Genomic DNA, 20,723 nt, shown 5'->3' with positions numbered 1-20,723 from the left:
ACTTAAGAGTATATGGTATGGCAATATCCTAGAACAGCTATAAGGACATGGTTCCGAAAGCTGCAGACAGGCTCAGCTCATGCTAGAGCACCATCTCACATAAAACCAAGCACTCTGCCTCCAGGATTGTTAAGGCCTGCCATAGGAGTGACTTATAGGTGTACGTAAGCAGTGGTTTGGTATAGGTTAAATGGCGCCACTTAGACAGTTTCACAATTTATTTTGTTGTAGAGGTTATTTCCCACGGGTCTATAAGGCAGAAGGAACCACTTAATCCTCCCCAAACATGAGCATATGCTTCTGACAGAAACAACTCCTTAGCACACGTATATCACAATATAATTATGTATAGGCGTTGCCACCCCTTTGACACAATCACAGTACGTAGTTCTTGGTTAGTACACGTATTATATTTATTCTTGAAAGCTGGAAGTTCTCCACACAGCCGACACGTGTTTCGTCGTGAATGGGAGTGTAACCCAACGACTTTTTCAAGGCTAATTCCAGATCTGTTCTCTAATTGTTGGTATGCGGTGATAATTCCAACCCGCATAGGGGTTCTACGGGGGTCTTCTGTTATAATGTCCACTTTGTCTTATCCATGGGACTCCACTTCATACTTTGTTTAGGATGGCTCTCGCCCGTATCGTTGTTGACCGTAAATGCCCCCGTTCACAATCAGCGCGTGTGCTCGATTCAACTTATAGGTGTATATGTGTCTAGATATAAGGTTAGCTATAGGTATACTATATATAAGCAAGGGGTGATAACACAACCTTGCCCCAGCTGAGTGATCAGCCAGTTGTGTCAATGTGAATGGCCAGCCAGGGGTGGCATAATACATGTTGCAACCCCTGGTAGGCCTTGGATGCACCTATGCCCTGGGTACATATAGTACACTGTACAGGGACTCATAAGGTGACCCAGTATCCAATTGGTAATGCACCTAAAGTATATTGTAGTGAATTTAGAGAGAGAGCAGCTGGGCTGTGGGTCTGATTAGCAGGCCCAGAGCCACATTAAGTCGAAAACCAGTGAAGCAAAAAGCAAAAAGTGGGGTGACCATAGGAAAGCAGACCCTACTCTCCTAAACTGACCATCTATCCATTCTTCATCTTCCATTGATTCATGCTGTGACCTATTGATCCTTTCACTCTTCCAATCATTTCACTATTCCCTTCATCCTTTCTTAACCCTTCCAGCCTGCCTATTACATTTTCTCCCTTATTTCCTCTCCTTCTGCCGTTCATTTTTCCTACAGTTAGATCATTAGTATTTCCACGATTTTTTTTCTGTCATCTTTACTTTTTCTTTCTTTCCTTTTTGTCACTCATGATTTTTCTATTTGCCACTGTTATGGTCTAGTTGTTGTGTGCAGGAAGTCCCTCCCATTGGTTGTTAGGCACGCGCTAATAGTTATGCAGAGTATGTATAAAGCTGACGTCACCCGGTGCCATTGTCATTCCGTAACTCTGCGTAGTCACTGCCGCACAAGCTCCTTTCTTTATGATTAAACATACAAATAATTATATTCTCGTGGACATCCTTTATTTGAGTAATATATTCATTCTACGGTGAATACACTTCACAACAATGGCGACGAGGTACGGGATGCGATTTCACTAGGAGCTTGTGTGGAAATTTCTTCAGAGTTTCTACAGTTCGTTTCGAAGTTCTTCAGGAGTTCTACATTTCATTTCAAGGCAAGTTAAGGCATTTCTTTCTTAAGCTAATTCAAGGCTGATCGGTAATTCTTTCTTTCTACATTTCGAGTTGTTATAACAGGATTTCAGACGGGAAAGCGGTGTCATGATATTGACATGAAGTTCATTGTCGGGGCGGCGTCTGAAAGATAACTAAAAGGCAAGTGCGGATGTTCGTGAAGTTTTTGTGCTTAAAATATTCGGCATTACAAAGATTCCAATGTATTTTTCAGAACATCAAGAAGAGGTTGAGAGGCGTTTGAGGGAATTCATTTGTTAAGCGTAATTGACAGTTTACTTCCAACTGTCAGCTGGAGGTGACGCATTCCTCATCCGCATTCAGTTAACCGCTTCAGTGTGAGCAGCTGGTCATAGCGCGTCGATACGTCATTGACGTAAGTACGTGCCGCCATTTTGCGCAACTGGTTTCTTCCAATTCTCGTCAGAGGTTCTTTCAAGTACTGAATAGTGGTGTATTCACCGAGCTCACTAGCGCCGGTTCAGTGCTCAGGAACATTAAGAAAATTCACATGAACTAAGCGTGTAGAAATACTTTCCGACATCGAATTTATTTAATTAAATCGTCACATCACAAGATTTTATAAGTGTTTTATAGAGAGTGTGATATTTATTTTTATGATTCAGGTGCCGATATTTAGCATTTTCAACATTCTCTTACATTATTGAGCCTGGCATTTGTCAGTTCATTTCATTTTTGTTAGTTGTGTCTGCATCACCATTAATTTATCTATTAAGAAAGAGGAGGAGGTCAAAGTTGAAGTCATGTCTAATGAAAATATATTCAATGCTCCTGCCCACTTCCTGTAAATTCCCGGTAAACCAATTATGAAGTGGAAGAGCTGGTATAGGGCATTCGAGAATTATATAGTGGCCATCAATGGCAAGAAATTTGACGCAGAAAGAAAAAAAGCTATTCTGTTTGGGTTGTTGGGGGTGGCTGGTCAAGAAATGTTTGTAAGTCTTCCTGAATATGAACCAGATCCCGGTCAATTTATTCCACTGGATGAATTCCAGGAGGCAGTTAAGAGGTTGGAGAGACAATTTGATGAAGATGAAAACATTATGGTGGGCAGACATCGTTTTGCCTTAAGAAAACAATTAGAGTCCGAGAATGTTGAGGAGTACATAGGAAATCTAAGAGTGTTAGCAATGAAATGTGATTTTGGTGACATGACAGATATCTACATCCGAGATCAATTTGTGTTCCATTGCTTTGAGCACAAGATCCAGGAACGTTTATTGGCCTGCAAGAAACCTACATTGGCAGAGGTTGTCGATATCGCCAAGGGTATCGAACGTTCACTCGAAGGTAGAAGGGAATTGGCAAAAGCAAATGAATCAGTTAATTCAAACATAGCGTTGGTAAGTGACAGAAGAAGGCCGACCAACAGATAGTAATATTAGAAAAAATGGCAACCCTAACTATACTTCTAATCCTTCCCCTGTAATATGCTTCAGGTGTGGTTCCCCGAACCATAAGGCCGATTCCACATATTGTCCAGCTATAGGAAAAAGATGCACCAAATGCCAAAAAATAGGGCATTTTCCTAAGGTCTGTGGAAATTTTTGTCAGTGGCGAAATGATAATGCAAAGATTAATATGGTGGATGAGTTAGAGGAGGATATGTGCTTTAATATCGTTATCTAATATAATCATCTACATAGTTCACACCTTTCGTCTGTCATTAAAGGGATTTAAAGGTGACTTACAGAGTGCTATTGGGTAGTAGGGTATGTTTCCTTTGTCTTTTATCTCATTCCTATAGGTGTTCAACTAGAAGCCATCACGTAAGTAAGTATACAGTTCAGATGTTGCATACATGTTAAATATATTCCATGTGAGTTATTGAAGGTCATGTGATCTAAACTCTTTCTCCTGCATATAAATAGTAAGTCATTCAAATTTTCCTTCCTTTTCTCACATATTGTTTTGTTATATAGGTAGTTAGGTTTAGCTTACCCTAATATTTTACTTGCAGCTCATCCGAGAATACATTGAAGGGAATCTTAATTCTGAAGTTCTTATATTTCTGACAATATCCTTATATATTTTTTTATCATTAGAAGCTGGATTAGTCATTTTGTTGTGTAAGTATTTCCACGGTTCAAATGTTCGACTTAAGGAATTAAGTACAGAAGGGTGGGATCCATCTATTTTTACATATTTCGCATACTGGAGTGGCTCTACATAATATAGAATGTTATTCTATAAAGTGTCTATTATCATTGCAGCTATTGAAGTGTGTATATCGGGCATGTAAATATTATACATCACCTTTTGTTATATGTTACTCATATATCAGTATTCAAGCTACCAGTAATAATATACACTAGTATGTGGCACCAGTCTTCGGTTTTCTCCTCCGCAGTATCTTCTTATGTATTTTTGTGCAAGGACATTATTACCATCTCAAAATGTGGAGCTCCTTTCCAGTTGGTTGTCCCAGCAGAACCATCCGTCTGCCACTCAAATTTTTACGGACTATTTACAGTCATGGAACTTGTAGACGTTATATTGCCTTTTCATTCATACTGTCATTGTATGTCATTATTGATATAAAACAGGTAGCTTTCTGATAATGCACTTATTTAATGCACCCCATTTTTTTTTTGTGAAATAGGAATTGTGTCAGTTCTTATTTTCTGTTGATTATACATATATAGTAATTGCCATATGTTGTGCATAATTCATTTCGTACAGTAAACCTAACTTTTTATTTAGGTTACACATTTCATTAGTATTGTTTACAACCCTTGTTTTCCTTCCCCACGTAGCCCCCGCATTACACTTGTATACCGTACTAGCAAGATCATTTTATTTAGTATGTGGTCATCACATCCTTCATCCCCCCTCTCATTTCTGGGCAACTCCCCCTGTACCAATTAGTCCTCCACCTACAGTTTTCTGATGCTCAACCTTTGTTTCCCTTAAGAAAAGGAGATGTTATGGTCTAGTTGTTGTGTGCAGGAAGTCCCTCCCATTGGTTGTTAGGCACGCGCTAATAGTTATGCAGAGTATGTATAAAGCTGACGTCACCCGGTGCCATTGTCATTCTGTGACTCTGCGTAGTCACTGCCGCACAAGCTCCTTTCTTTATGATTAAACATACAAATAATTATATTCTCGTGGACATCCTTTATTTGAGTAATATATTCATTCTACGGTGAATACACTTCACAACAGCCACTCTCTCAATGTGTCCCTATTTTTATAATTTTTCTTTCTCTGTTTCCGTGCTCTATGTCAGTCCGCTGCCACACCTGTTGCTCATTGCCCAACAGTATTATTTATGAGCTCGTTGCCTGTAGACTTGCAGACAAAAGAGGCCCAGAAACAACCATTTAATGTTTTAGAACCACCCCATTCAGCAGCTCACATGGTGCAGTGGCAGGCCCGACTTTACCTGCCTAACTTGGGATAGTGTGACGTTACAACACTGAATGACAGTGACAAGGAAAGCCAACAAATAGGCGGGCTCCAAGCCCCTCTATGTTTTTTGTAAACTAAAAAGTGTCTGAACATACATGTTGTCAGGCAAGCTGCCTTCACCCAAAGAGGTTTGCATTAGGGTAGAGTCTATGCATTACTAAACACTTACATTTTGAAAGCACTTGCTTTTTCTTAAACTCTAATTTTCTGTACATATTTTGTGAAAACCTATCTAATACTGTGCGTCATACCAGTTATAAGGGGGGACCCAGGGAGAGCCAGGCGCGAGCCGGTCTCTTCCTGGGTATGTTCGCGCGAGAATCAGGAAATCAGGTGGGGACTGATTAGCGGAGGAGATATAAGGGAGGCAGGCTGGCGGTTGGGAACTGCGTGGCGGGAGGCTAGAAGGGAGGTTTGTTTTGCCCGACCCACCCTCCCTCTTTTTATTTTTTATTTTGTGGGTTTTTATTTTGCGGTGCTCTAGGTGCTGCTTTGTTTTGTAGGTTTGCCACTGTTAGGACAGGTGCCTTTGTTCTTTTAGGAGGCGGGTTTTGCTAGTGGGGTGGGCAGCCTGGAGCGGGTTGGCCATCCTGAAGGGTAGCTCGTTGGGTAGTACTAGGGGTAGTAGGCAGGAGTTTGTTCGGGGTTTTGGGATTTAGGTTTCGTAGGCTCACTGTAGAGTTGAATTATGTAAATAAATAAATAATGAATGTGTTCATGAAATTTATGATGCACCTGTCTTAAAATAAAGTGGCCTTTCTTGCTCCTAAAGAGGTGTGGACAGTGATTTCTTGCGCGAAATAAGAACGTGCATATTCAAATTGTTTTAAGTTGCAGCCAGGGACTTCATAGCACTATAAAGAACGTGAAACTATTCCTTCCCACTATTTGAACGTCTCCGGCACCGCCTACACTGCATGCCGCATCACAGTTCCCATACTTTACCCACTTCAACCGCAGGGTATCACCGAGGGGGACTGTGGACGCCCCCGCATTTCCACCGCGGACAAGGCATCTGGTCCTAATCACATGGCGCGTTACACTTATCGGAGCTGAGGACAACTCACTAATCCTTTCCCCGGCTTCTGTATAAAGTATTGAAACTACCGAGCCTAAAAACCTGACGGAAGCTAAATTAATAACGAGTTATTTTAATACAAGGCAGGGCCGGCTCTAGGCATGTGCAAGCTGTGCACCTGCACAGGGCCACCAAACCCCAGGGGCCACCACGCCAATATATATCCTTAATATATTAATCCTCTGAGGATGGATATATATTTGCGTGGTGGCCCCTGGCAGGGATTTGGCGGCCTCCGGCTCTGTTCCACTTCTAAACTCCCTGACCCCCTCCCCTCTTTACTGGCCTGCGCGCTCCGCCCCGCCCGGACCCCCTCTTCCGGGCCCCCTACCTACGCTCCCTGCCCAGGGCCACCATGAGCCTAGAGCCGGCCCTGTACAAGGTGCCCCCGTGCATTAGCCTCTGAAGGCTTCTAAAGCTGTGCGCCCTGCTTACTTTTACAGCTGGTCTTCTAGGTTCAAAGACGCGACACGATGGAGCTCGTTTTGCAGACAACGTGAGTTACCCGGGACGGGTTGACGTTTGAAGGCAGCGGGGAGAAATATAACTGTACTTACGTAAGAGAGGCCGCGCGCCAAGGGCAGAGTGCACGAGCCGGGGCTTTCACTTAGCCCACGTTGGTCGGCCTCTAATACTTCCGTTCTCTTTCACGGGCAACTTACACCATGCTAATACAAGCATCAGCAATTCTGCATTTCTCACACACAAAAACCAGAGGCAGCATTCATATGCATTATTTACACAACACTGTGCATTCTGCAACGACCAGCGGCAGCTATGCTTTTACCTTGTTGCAAACGCATTGTCTATGTTTTTCTTTACATGCAGGACATGCTACTCTCTTTCGGTACACTGTTATGAACAGAAAACAGCAATCTCGTACATTGGGTAAATCTTAAAACAGAACAGCGCTATCATTTGCGACTCTTCCTTCTCTCGGTAATCTTACCAGCTGGCACAGGAACAACCGCGTCAGCTGTTTGTGGCAGCCCAGCTTCTGGCAAGCTTTTTTTTTCTTTAAAGTAACAGTAGCAGAAATCAGCCACACAGCAACATATTCCAATGACCCACAGAGTGTTGTTTTAAGTTAGCAAAGACATTTAACTAGATTTAATTTTTAACCTTTTCGATGTTACTGTCTGATTCAACGCTAACAGATGGCACGCAAATGTGTGGTATGGAAAAGGTAACATATCACAGATTAAAACACCTAGGGTTACCCGACTTTAGTAAAGTGACACAAGCACCAAGAACAGAAATGAAACAAGCATTTGCAATGCAATAGGTCTCGCATTAGGAAAGTTTGAGCTATTAATATTGTAAATGACAAATTAGTTATTATGTGTTGGATTTGAAAATAGCAAAAGTAATAGTTTGGTCATTTATCATGTTAATAGTTTTAACTTTTGCAAAGTGACACCTATAGCATTTGTAATGCAATATGTGTTGCATTTACGTGACTTAGATGTATTGATATTATAAATAACAAAGGCTTTTAATTTTTTTAAATAATTAAAACTTAAGTAAAAGTTATTGTTATTTATATTGGCAATAGCTCAAAGTTTTGTAACTAACTTTTGTGAAGATTATGTTTAGTGTATTTTATCGTGGCGAAAATCTAAGAATTGAAGTTAAATATTAACTTTTTTTGTAACACTTGTAATAAAGCTTGAAACATTGATAGAACACATTTGAACTAGTTGTTGTTGCTGTTCTTTGATTTTTGCGCACCTTGACACTGCACACTTTATACTAGGCTTAGCCTTACACTCTGCGCACCCTCACATGCTACATAATTAAGTGCATTTAATTCAATATACATTTCAAATACTACTCAGTGTCACATAATTACATGCCACATAATTACACTGCACTGAATGCAACATACACTCCAAATCCCACTCGGTGCTACATAATTACACACCAAATAATTACATAGCATTCAATGCAACATACACTCCAAATACCACTCAGTACCACATAATTACACTCCATATAATTACATTGCGCTCAATGCAACATACACTCCAAATACCATTCAGTGGCACATAATTGTGCGCCACATAATTACACACAACATAATTACACTGCACTCAATGGAACATACATTCCAAATACTATTCAGTGGCACATAATTACACGCTACATTTTTACACTGCACTCAATGCAACATAAATTCAAAATATCGAAATATCACTCGGTACCACATAATTACACACCACATTATTACACAGCATTCAATGCAACATACATTCCAAATACCTCTCAGTGCCAGATAATGACACTCTATATAATTACATTGCACTCAATGCAACATAAACTCCAAATAACATTCAGCCACATTTGCGCACCACATAATTACATGCTACATAATTACACTGCACTTAATATAACATACACTCCAAATACTATTCAGTGTCACATAATTACACGCTACATTTTTACACTGCACTCAATGCAACATACATTCTAAATACCGAAATGTCACTCGGAGCCACATAATTACACGCCACATAATTACACAGTACTCAGTGCAACATACACTTAGTGTCAAAAAAACATACACTACATAATTACATTGCGCTGAATGCAACATACACTCCAAACAATACCACTCAGTGCCATTTGATTATATGCTACATAATTACATACCTCATACTTACAGTCTACTCAATGCAACACAGATACACGTTATCTATTTGTCTACCTATCGCTCTCACTCTGTCTATCTATCACATTAATATAGCATTACTCAGCACCACTACAGTATCAGCCAGGGACACCACAACATTACTATGCACTACCACAGCATCATTGAATGCCTTAGCATCACTTGTTGCCACCACAACATCACTCAGCGCTACCATAGCATCAATCTGTGCAACTATTGAACAACAACTAGTTCAAATATGTTCTCTCAATGTTCTAATGGTTATTACAAATGTCACAGAAAGATGTTAATATTTCACTTCTGTTCTTAATTTTCGGCACAATAAAATACAATGAACATAATCTTCAAAAAAGTTATTTACAAAAGCTATTGCCATTATAAATTACAATACCTTTTAGTAAAGTATTAATTATTTCAAAAAATAAAAGCCATTTTTACTTGTAATATCAATACATATAAGTCATGTAAATACTACACATATTGCATTACAAAAGCTATTGGTGTCCCATTTGCGAAAGTTAAAAATATTTGCATTGTGAATGACAAAGCTATTAATTTTGCTATTTTGAAAACTACCTCATTAATAAAAACGGCACAGTATGAGGTTAGCTAGGGGGGACTAGGAGTATATTAGTGTTTTTTTACAGAGGTGTTGGTTTGTAGACATGCTTGGAGTTGGAAGCTAAAAGATATGAAGGGGCTAGGGGTGGGGGTGATGCAGTGAGTTGGATGGAAGTTGAGTTTCTGTTGGGTATGCTGTACAAGGAGGGAGAAAAGATCGTAGGTTATGTATAAATAGATGCGCATGTGTCTGAGGATGTCTGAGACTGCGGGGGGGATGAAAGTTATGGACAGAATGTAGGGGGTGGGGTGGGTGTTAAGTACGAAGCAGTGGCAGAAAGTGAAGGTGAGATGTGGGTCTACTTGTAGACGAACTGTGCTAGTGATACAGATTTTAATAGAAATGCAGGAAAAGAAGTCATGTGTTTTTTGTGTCTGTTTTAAGGGTTATCTGGGGTACTACTCAGGCAATTGCTCTGAACCACACAAGGATAGAAATAATGAAAGGCACGTATAGATAGAGGCCAAGAAGACTAGGAGTAAAGAGTATCTGTTTTTTATTTAGTGTCTTTGCTGCCATGGGCTGATGGGTGTTAGGCATGGACCTGGGTGTGTTTGTTGTGGGCGTTGTAGGAGCAAGGGGAGTTATGCAGATTAAATGGTAAGCATTTTTGCGGCAGGGATGGTGATGCTGAGTACGGTGCAAGAGTTCACGGTGTGTCCACAAGCGAGGACATCATGGAGCTACACTATGGAGCTTCCACTGTTAGCTTTGCTTGGATAGGAGGTGGGACAGCAGCTGCACAAGCATAATACTTATGTTTAAAAATGAGGAGCACGAGATATGAAGGCTGCAGTTGTAGCAAAATTGTAAAACAGCATGAAACATAGCGCAATATTAACACATGCTGTTTGTGAATAGGAGATGCGAACGGATATTTCTGAACGCAATTGCGAACAGCATGACTTGAACGCAATTTTAACATATGCTGTCCGTGTGAGTTGTAAATGCAAACATGTTTGTATGAATGCATCTGCAAACTAACTATGTAATGTAAAAAGCGCAACGTGCAAATTGTTGCTGTTGAGTGTAGTATTGCGGATGTACAAGGTGTGGCTCAATAGGACAGTAGGTAGATGGTGTTTAGGGATGGGTGTCACGTAGTGGCTTTTGTGTGAAGCCTTCAAGATAAGAATGATGAGTGCGTGGGTGTTGGGCAAACAATTCACCCGTACAATAAAGGGAAGAAAGTAATGGCACGGAGAGATGTTATTTAGGAGGCATTAGGAGTAGAAGGTGTGTTTTTTTTACAGAGCTAGTTGTATTGTGTTCACGAATTTGTTTGTGCGATGAATGACATGAGTGGGGTAGAGATGGAGGGTGGTTCTAGCTAGGTGGATTGAAGTTGGCTTGCTAAGACAGTGGTGAGGTATTTGTTGGGGTGGGGGCAGGTGGTGGCTTATGTGCGTATTAGCTGACGTGATAGTGTTGAGTGCATGTGTGTTGCGCGCTTAATTTTCTTGACAATAAAGAGAAGAAAGTAACGGCACAGAAGGATGGTGTAGAGGGTGGCCTAGGAGTAGAGGGTAAGCTCTGCTACAGAGCTGGTTGAGTTGCAAGCATGGTAGTGTTTGGGGGCTGAAGGATATGAGGAGGCTAGGGGTAGAGGGTGATGTTAGTTAGGTGAATGGGAGTTCAGAGTTCATGTTCTGCATGCTGTACACTGAGGATAAGAAGATTGCATGCAATGTGTAGGTAGCTTCGCATGGGGCTCAGGGTGCTTTAGACTGCGAAGGGGTGTAGTATAGGGAAGAAATGTGGGTTTTGGAGATATTTGGCACGTAGCAGTGTAAAAAAGTCATGGTATGGTGGCGGCAAAGTTTTATACGAACAGTGATATTTAAAGTTAGTAGCATGGATATGTGAGAGATGTAAGCAACTGACTTGCTGTCTGTTTGTACGTGTTTGTTGCGGGTGTAATGTTTCAAAGATGCAATTGTTCTAGTCTAATACATTATACTTGTAAAGTAAATACCAGTGGCATATGAATTGCGATGTAAAGCGGTCTACATTTAAAGCTGAGCATAATGCCAAAGAAGTTTGTACAAATTGTTTTGTTGTGTTGAGTTTGTGAAATTACAGTAAAAAAAAAAAAAAGAATGTGAAGTCAGAGTGGGGCGGGGGAGAGCTCTTTGGAATGTGAAGCTCTCGGCGAGGGGGGAGGAGAAGTGAGCGGATCCCTTTGAAGCACGCATGGCCTCGCGGCCGTGAAAGAAGTGTGAACAAGCAACAAATGGCTTTCATGTGGTGATGCGAGGCAGGCGGATAGAAGCGCGTTCACGAGACCACATGCACTTCTGGAAATCCGCATTTTTCAGAGCTTAGTTTAGCCCTTAGTTTAGCCCCAATAGTCTCATCCTATTCATTCCTTGCGGAATGGAATAGGACGAGACCTAAAAAACCAGCCAATGGCTTTCTTATGGGGTACCGGTGAAGCATTCAGGAGGAAGCGCTTTGATATTTCACTGCTATGTGATTTGGTGTGAAAGCTATAAATAATAATAATAATAAAAACATTTATTAAGCGCCCGGTTACACAGAAGAAACAGTGCGTCCCCGCGCTATAGTCTTGCACTTGTGCAGTGTAATAATGGATTATAGAGAGCCATGAGCGGAAACGACTGGATTCTAAATTCATTCATTTACTGCTATGGCTGAGCAATGACGGGCAACTACTTAAATAAGGAATTCCAGGCTGCCATGCTATGTATGGCTCCCCCATCACTCCTCTGCCCCAGTACAGCTGTTGAAAGCAAGGGCCAATGATTTTAGGAGTCAATGATTTTGGGGCCCAAATTTAAGTGGTAGGTGGGCAAAACACGATTGTGGGGCTGTTGTTCAACTCCGGTACTAGGTGGCATCGTAGACAACTCAAGTTTTGCTCTCATTGTCTATTTGATGTCACTCAGAACCCCTTAGTGAACAATATCCCTGTAATTCACTGCTAACCATCTGTAATTCTTTATATAAACACCTACAGTAAATATACACAAATATTCCAAGTGGAATAAGCTACAGTTGAGTTTAAGGAGAGGCCATTTCTCTTGAAAGGCAAATCCTCAAGCAGGTCATGAGGCTCCTCTTCTCTCTTGCATACTACTCTCAGACGAGATAACTTTTCAACATTGTGTTTTTTTCATGTGTACAAATTATTAAACCATTGCAAAAGGTTCAATTCATGCATTTTTATTTCTTATTTATTTTTGTTCTTAATATAGCATGCCAAGACCCTATGAGAAGGGTGGCACTGCACTTTACAGAAAGACATAGTATAATATTAAATAAGCATTTGCAATGCAATCGGTCTCACATTTGGGACCTAATATGTATTTAGCTATGCAGCACATTAGCCTGGGTGCTGAAACATCTACTGTTCTTTAACATGGAGGAAAAGTAAGCACCAAACTGCGTGACTCGCCAGTTATGGGAACACATGGAGAACAATAATGCCTTTCAGTTGGAAATGGTACAGTCCAAAGCTCTGTTTTTAATATAAAATCAGGGCCTTCGGTGGTCATATCGCTGAAAATAAAAGATTTGAAAAAAATAATATTGTCTACGGGTGCTTGTGGCAGACAATTTATATGGACTGGAATCTAGAGAATGCTAAAGTGATTCAGGTATTTTACTGACATCTGCTGGTCGTTTTCTATCAAGAAAGTTAAACAGAGGCATTTACCAGAAGAGAAAAAAAAAGTCCCAAGCAGAAAGCAATTCTGGTATTTTACTGACCTCTACTGGTCGTTTTCTATCAAGACAGTTAAAAAGAGGCAGTTGAACAGAAAAAAAAAGTCCATCAGCGGAATCAGACAAGTCCTAGGGCTGATCTCCAGAGCCCACAAAGTACATACACATATAAGTATATACTAAAGTATATACAAAAGGTCTCGAATGCTCCACCTCAAAAAGCATATACAAGTCATGGCAAGAGTGACACCATTGTAGTAGAGGTTCAGGGAGACCAGATATGAGTGGTCGGTGCAGGTTATCCAAGTTCTTTTAGAAAGTTATTTTAAATTAAGGTATTTTTCAACCATCCACCAGGCGCCACAGATGGCCCCTCGCCCCCTATAAACACCAGCCAGCCCACCATCTCCAACTGGACACTGATCACGGCCGAAGACACCACCTCGACCATGACAAGCATCTACTCGGGCCCCCATCAACCCCTGCCCCTCTCACATCTACCACAGAGCCGCGGCCGCCATCACACCCGAACTACAACGCACCATCAACACCACCTTCAAAATAGGCACCTTCCCAGACGACTGGAAGCTCACAGAAGTCATACCCCTGCTTAAGAAGCCCACAGCTGACCCCACTGACCTCCTGAACTATCGGCCCATCTCGCTCCTCCTCTTCGCAGCCAAGTTTGCAGAGAATACAGTCAACAGGAAACTGACACAATTCATTGAAGAGAACGCCGTCCTCGACCCGTCCCAATTCGGATTCCGAAGCAACCACAGCACAGAGATCGCCCTACTCGCTGCCACAGACTACATCTGCACCCTCCTGGACCAAGGCCACTCCACAGCCCTCATCCTACTCGACCTATCAGCGGCCTTCGACACCGTCTCTTACTGCACACTGGTCACCAGGCTACACAAAGCAGGCATACAAGGAACAGCCCTACACTGGATCTGATCATTCCTCACCGGAAGAAGGCAACGGATTAGACTCCCACCCTTACTCTCTGACCCCACGAAAATCACGTGCAGAGTCCCACAGGGTTCATCCCTGAACCCCACCCTCTTCAACATCTACATGGCCCCCCTCACAGCCTACTCCAACAACACCCAGCTCATCCTCTCCCTCACCAAAGACCCCACCACTGCCAAACTCAGCTTCCAGAAAGGAATGCAAGACGTCGCAGTCTGGATGACCAACAGCTGCCGGCAGCTCAACGCTTAGAAGGCCGAAGTCCTTGTCCTTGGTACCACCCCTTCTGCATGGGACAGCACCTGTTGGCCGACTGCCCTCGGAAGCCCACCTACCCCCTAAGACCACGCCAAGAACCTCGGCATCGTACTCGACTCATCACTCACCATGAACCGACAGATTAACGCCGTCACCTCAAGCTGCTTCAACACCCTCTGCATCCTCCGCAACACCTTCAAGTGGATCCCCCCTGAGTCAAGGAAGACAGTCACCCACGCACTCATCAACAGCAGACTGGACTATGGAAAAGCACTCTAAGCCGGCATCAACAAATGCCTTCTCCGCAAACTCCAGACAATACAGAACACCGCCGCCAGACGCGTCCTCGGCATCCCTCAACACGAACACATCAGCCAACACCTAAGAAGTCTCCACTGGGTCCCCGTGGAGAAAAGAGTCCCTATCAAAATCCCCACTCATGCCTGCACAACAACGTACCCAAATACCTCAACGACAGAATCAACCTCCACGTACCCAAAAGAAACCTTCGATCTTCCAACCTCACACTGGTCGAAACCCAGCGCATCCACAGAGCCAAAGCAGGCGGAAGATCCGTCTCTCACATTGCAGCCAAGACCTGGATGAGCTATCGGCACACATCAGAAGCACCCCCTCAAGGAACAACTTCAGGAAGAACCTCAAGACCTGGCTCTTCGGCTAAACAGATCTGCGGACTACCCCCCCACCCCTCAGCGCCTTGAGACCCTCATGGGGGAGTAGCGTGCTTACAAATCCCCAATTGATTGATTGAGAGATCTTCAGAATAGAGAGACCCCCACTGCCGTGACGGTCAAACACATCCAGATGAAAGAACAATAAACATCAGAAGTAGTTGTGTTCATTAGTACACATATGGTATATTTATTGTTGATATATGGCAGTTCTATGACAATCTTGTGGTCACCCTGACATTTTGCAGGAGCACTGTTTCTATCTTTAAACTAAAAAGACCTTCGGGACTTGCAATACGTTGAATATGTTGCCTTAATCACTTGTATTACACATTGCAAATCAGGCACACTGTGCCTGATTTGCATGTCGGTGGACAAAAAAACAATTTCAGCACTGTAGCCAATCATATACAAGCTCCATTCTAATACTGCTGGAGCTAATTTCACTCTCAATGTGATGACTATTAATCAAGTGTGAGGCAGATTAAACCATTTTTATTTCTACTAATGCCTCTTCCTTGTAGGTAAAGGAGAAGAGAGAGCCAAAATGTGCTCCAAGTTGTAACTAGTGAAAAACTCATTTGCACATTCAGGTGTGGAGCTTACTGTGTACCTCCAGAGTGGTGAGCGGAAATGCACCACAGAAAGAATAAAAGCAAACATTTTATATCAACAATCTAGAACTAAGGACACCCAGAGATGGCAACTAATACAATTAAAATAAAACCACTTGCATGCTCATGCAGCACTATAAATGCAAGCAGATAATGTTACAAACCGACATAAATAAACGCTATATTACATCAGAAGCCAATAAGTCTGTACATTTTTTAACCTCCTATAATTCTGCATTACTTTTGTATAATTTGATGAACACTTTCTAAATAGTGCAGGTACCTTACATTGATGGTGAAATGATTCTGAAAGCATGAATACTGAAATGGATCCTTACCTGCTTTCCCTCAGCTTCTGGATGTACCTGAATTTCGGAGTCAGTGAACCATTGGATGCAATCACAGCCTGTAGTTGAAGAAAACAGAAAAAGTGTGTCAGACTAGATGTTGGAACCTTTTTTAGAAATGTATTCATCTTCTAATGTTAAGGAATCACTGAAAAAAGAAAGCCACACACATTTGTACTCTCATACAAAATGAATATGCAACTAAACAAAAAAACAAATAAAATGTATTCAGTCTCACCACACCTTCTAGTGTGCAGTGATCTAGCGGCAGGGGTGGGAGGCGGTCTGCCACGGGCAGCACGTGTTTTGAGAGCCACAGCCTCCCCCGCTCTTACCTGCCGTCTCGGGCGGCAATTGCCCCCCGCCCACTCTTTGATGCGGGGCGGCAAACACGAGGACAGCCATGGGCAACCAAAGTGCTAGCTACGTCACTGCTAGCGTGGTATCCCTTTTCAGTGGTCTGAATATGCTAATGAATTTCATGTTTTTTAAAGGTCTTAAATTCCCAAAGAGTAAGTGACATCAGAGATGAAAGGGAAGTGGATTCTGTGCAATAATTATAGCATTTAAGTCAGAATTTTTTATTGCTTTGGTTTAAATAGGGCAGACATGAAAAGTGGACATCAGAGAAGAAGTTGACAATTTCAAAAAGTTTTATGTATAAGAATGCAGATCACCGATGTCACAAATCAAAATATAAAGGTATAAGAATGCTATTTGCAGTAAAAATAATGAATGCTTGATCAAGTAACAGTCACTAAGATGCAGGTTTACAAGAAAAAAAATAGTGTTGGAAGGAATGCTTGAAATAATCTCAACAATGGGTCATCACTCGAAGGGTGTTAGGGGCACATTCTAGTCCATAGCTTTTAGGTCTCGAGTAGAAAGCACCTACACCATCTCTTTGAGACATGTTGTATATACTTTGTGGGTTTAAGCCTGGCCATAGGCTTCCAATTTGCTGGCTCCATCTTCACTCACTTATTCTTTCTCTGCATTTGTCCATAGCATGCATTAATCATGCATTTTGGTGTGTTCAGCCCTCCCCTAGAGAAGGGACCAAGTAATAAATCAATACACTATTCACCATTTTAGCATGTGTTTTACAAACTACCTTTTTCTTTCTTGAAAAGCAATTGACACAATCGGGCCTGTTTTCTCACTCACCCTGCTCAATTTTTGTTAACAGGCCTGTAAATCATGTTCTTATCTCATCACATTTGCTAAGCATTCGAAGACAGAGCTCAAATGTCAAACGCTATTTTCAGAGGCACCTGTTTCAGGTCCCATACCCTCTCTCATCACTGCTTTGCTGCTTGTTTTGTCTTGTATTCTTACCTGGCTGCCTTGCCCATCCACCTCCATGTTCCTCCTGTCCTCCCTCGTCCGTGTGCTTACACCCACCAATCCTCCCTCGTTCTTTTTGCTTCCTCTTCCCGTTGCTTCCCCCCATCCTCCATTCGAGTTGCTGTCCGTTTTTTTTGCTCATTTTATTTCACTTCCCCCATCTTTGCTTGTTCTTTATATAATTTCTGGTAATGTGAACAGTGTACATACATCATCACTTGGCAGTGGTTACAGGTGTCCCACAGAGCGAGTTATGGAGCATGCTGGAGCAGACGAGTCAGGACAGCAGAGAGATTCGGGCCTCGACAGGAAGATGAAAGTGGAAGAATCCGCTGCCATCTGCTAGATCAGAGCACTGAATAAAAGTAGTAATTTCATAGGGAACGCACAGAGGTTCCATGTTTAAGCTCTTTCAGTCTACTTGTAATCAAGACTTGGTCTTTCGGGGTCTTCGTTTATGGAGTGAATTGAAAGGATTCACTGTTCGCACTGCCCTGCATACAATAATATTTTATTGCTGCAGTTGCAGAGAAAATGTTCTTAGGGCTGCAGAATTTGTGGACACAATGCCCCTCGGATTTGCAATCCTTCCTATGCGCACTATCCTAGGAGTATCATTGTGTTCCGCTTTTTTGGGGCCAATCTACCATTGATCATTAGAGTCCAGTAGTTGCACAGAATTGCCTATATCTGGTCCAGATGTCTTCAAACCTGGTTATCTTCAGGGTGTGTTCACATGTGATGAAAGGAATAATTTATTAGGCCCCTAGGAAACAGGTAAAACATACTTAAAACGGTGCTGTGTTTTTAGAGGGCCACTCTATAATGTATCATTCGTAAACATCTTTTGCCACGCATGTCCTAGCTGGGATTATGTGTTGAAAATTGGGGAAGGGGATGGTGGGGCTTGGGGCCTGCAAATAACCATCAAAGTCTCTCCGCTATTTTTTGATAAAGGATCAACCTGTGGCTTTACAGTTTTAGGAAGTCCGGACTGCTCTTTGCATTTTAACAATCATGTATTTGATCACCTTTCTAAAAGGGATAACTGAACAAAACTCCAGTGTTTGAATTGTTAATATCATCATCAAATACCTTATTTTCGATCACAAAGATCTTAAAAAGTGCAAGGTGCTATAAAAGTAGTACAAGCAATAAAATAGCATGCAAAGTACAATAAACAACAATGGATAAAAAGTGCAAAATACAATATACAGCATTGTATAAAAAGGGAAATGCAGAATTAAAAGTTGATAAATAAAGAAGGGTCCCCGATATAGCAGTAATTTGGAAGACTATGTAATACATTTAGAGCGTTTTATCCATAGTGCATACCAGAATCTAGCGAGACCAAATACCACAACCCTACGTGTATCCGTGGCTAATATTCTCATGGCCTCCAAATAGTGTCCCGGACCGACCAATCTGCATAATGGCACAATCCACTTGGTCCTCAGGGTTTTGTAGTGGGGGCAGAAAAACAACAGGTGGACTATTGATTCTGAACAAGCATTGCATGCCGGACACTGATCATCTACGGACACATTGCTACACTTTTTGCAGAACAGTTTAGTTGGCAATGTTTTAAGACAGTATTGTATAAATAATTTCCTTGCCAAAGGTGGGACAATTTCATCGATGGTTTCTTCATAATAAGGGGCAAATTTAAAATTGGTAAAATCTTGGGTCAGAGTGCCCACCCATTTGGCCACCTCCTTCTCCATAATACCGTCCCAGTAAATCTTTTTTACCCTGCACTTTTGGATGAGGTCAAGTTTTTCTGGGGATGTCCAATATTCTTCCATACCAAGTCTCTTCAGTAGGTTCTTCAAACAACTGAACCATGGGATGGAATTTACCCGTGTTCACTTTAAGAGGTCTATGGTCTCTGCTCTATATGGAGTAAGCTGATTTACTGACCATAGGCGGTGCCAAAACCATAGCTGCTTATAGCTCATCTTATTCTGAAGCGTTTTCCGGCCCAGGTCCAGGAACATGGGAACCAGGGGCGTGCTAATCGGGAGGTTTAGCATTGGTGGAATGAACCTGTTTTCTACTGAAACAAGGGAGTTTACAATTCCTATACCCAACAGTTCGGCCCCATAGAGGATTCCCCCCAATAGTTTGGTATTATAGATCTCTAGGGCTGGACCCACTTTCCTGGACACTATTTTTTATGTATCTTACCTAGGTGTGTGGTTTGTTGGATTATAGTTGCCTGTGCCTTTTCGATTTGAGGTGCCCAATTTAAATTTGGAGTTAAATGAATACCTAAATATTCAAAAGCAAAAACTTGCTCAAGGAGACAGTCTCCTACATAGATTTGTCCCTTGGATGGCCTGGAATTCCCCATCGAGAATATCATATCATATATTTTGTTTTGCCTCATTTAGTACCAGGCCATGCACTTTGCAAAATGTTGTACAATTATTCAATAGTTGTTGCAAGCCAAAGCTGGATTTAGAAAGTAAAAGGGCGTCATCTGCGAAGAGTAAGGCTGGAATTCTTTGCTCGCCCACCTTTGGGGCATCACATCCATCCATATCCAAGTAACCAATCACACCGTTAATAAAGAGGGAGATAAGTGTTGGCGCTATGAGGCATCCTTGTCCCACTCCACAGGTGACAGGAAATTGCTTGGTGAGCTGGTTATTGTCCCCCCACTTAACCTGTGAACTGTTTGCGGAATGCAGTCAAATTAGGATAGCTTATACATTTTGTGATAGCCCCATATCGGCCAACACTCTCATTAGCTTTGTGCGCGGGACCAAATCAAATGCGGTACGTAAGTCTACAAAGGCTACATACAGTTTGCCACCTCTGATGCAGACTTCCCTCCAGTAAATACATAAAAAACTAAAGTCCTGGTCCAACATGCTAATATTCGAACAAAAGCCAGCTTGGAAATCCCTCAGAATATTGTACTCTGAGATCCAATCCTGGACTCGTCGCAACACCTGTTAGCAAAAACAATTTTGCAATGAGTCAATTAAACTTATTGGTCTATAGTTTGCCTCGTTTTCCCTTTTTAAAAATTGGGATTATCTTCACTATATTCCATGACGGAGGAATATCCATACCTGCTGTTATAGCATTTGTGATCATATTAATATAGGGGGCCCAGACAGTAAGATCCTCTTTGTACAAATCGTTTGGGATGCAATCAGGTCCTGGGGCTTTGGCTGCTATACTAGAGCCAATTGAAACCCGGGTTTCTACCATGGAGAACACAAGGGCCACAGCTTTGTCCTGAGTTTTCCCTCTTTCCCCTAGGGGTGCCT

General features: G+C 42.0%; 1 protein-coding gene across 1 annotated transcript in view; it reads right to left on the bottom strand.

Annotated features, from left to right (window-relative positions):
• AASS (aminoadipate-semialdehyde synthase) overlaps nt 1–20,723 on the bottom strand; it is a 568,722-nt gene that overhangs the window by 176,102 nt on the left and 371,897 nt on the right. Inside the window, exon 13 of the mRNA XM_086966854.1 lies at nt 16,087–16,154. Coding sequence (XP_086822980.1) covers nt 16,087–16,154 — 68 coding nt within the window. The remainder of the gene's footprint in view (nt 1–16,086; nt 16,155–20,723) is intronic.

This window comes from Lissotriton vulgaris, chromosome 1_1 (genome assembly GCF_964263255.1).
Source record: "Lissotriton vulgaris chromosome 1_1, aLisVul1.2, whole genome shotgun sequence".
Lineage (NCBI taxonomy): Eukaryota > Metazoa > Chordata > Amphibia > Caudata > Salamandridae > Lissotriton > Lissotriton vulgaris.
The sequence above is the reverse complement of the archived record's forward strand: the minus strand, read 5'-3'. Positions and strand labels throughout refer to the sequence as shown.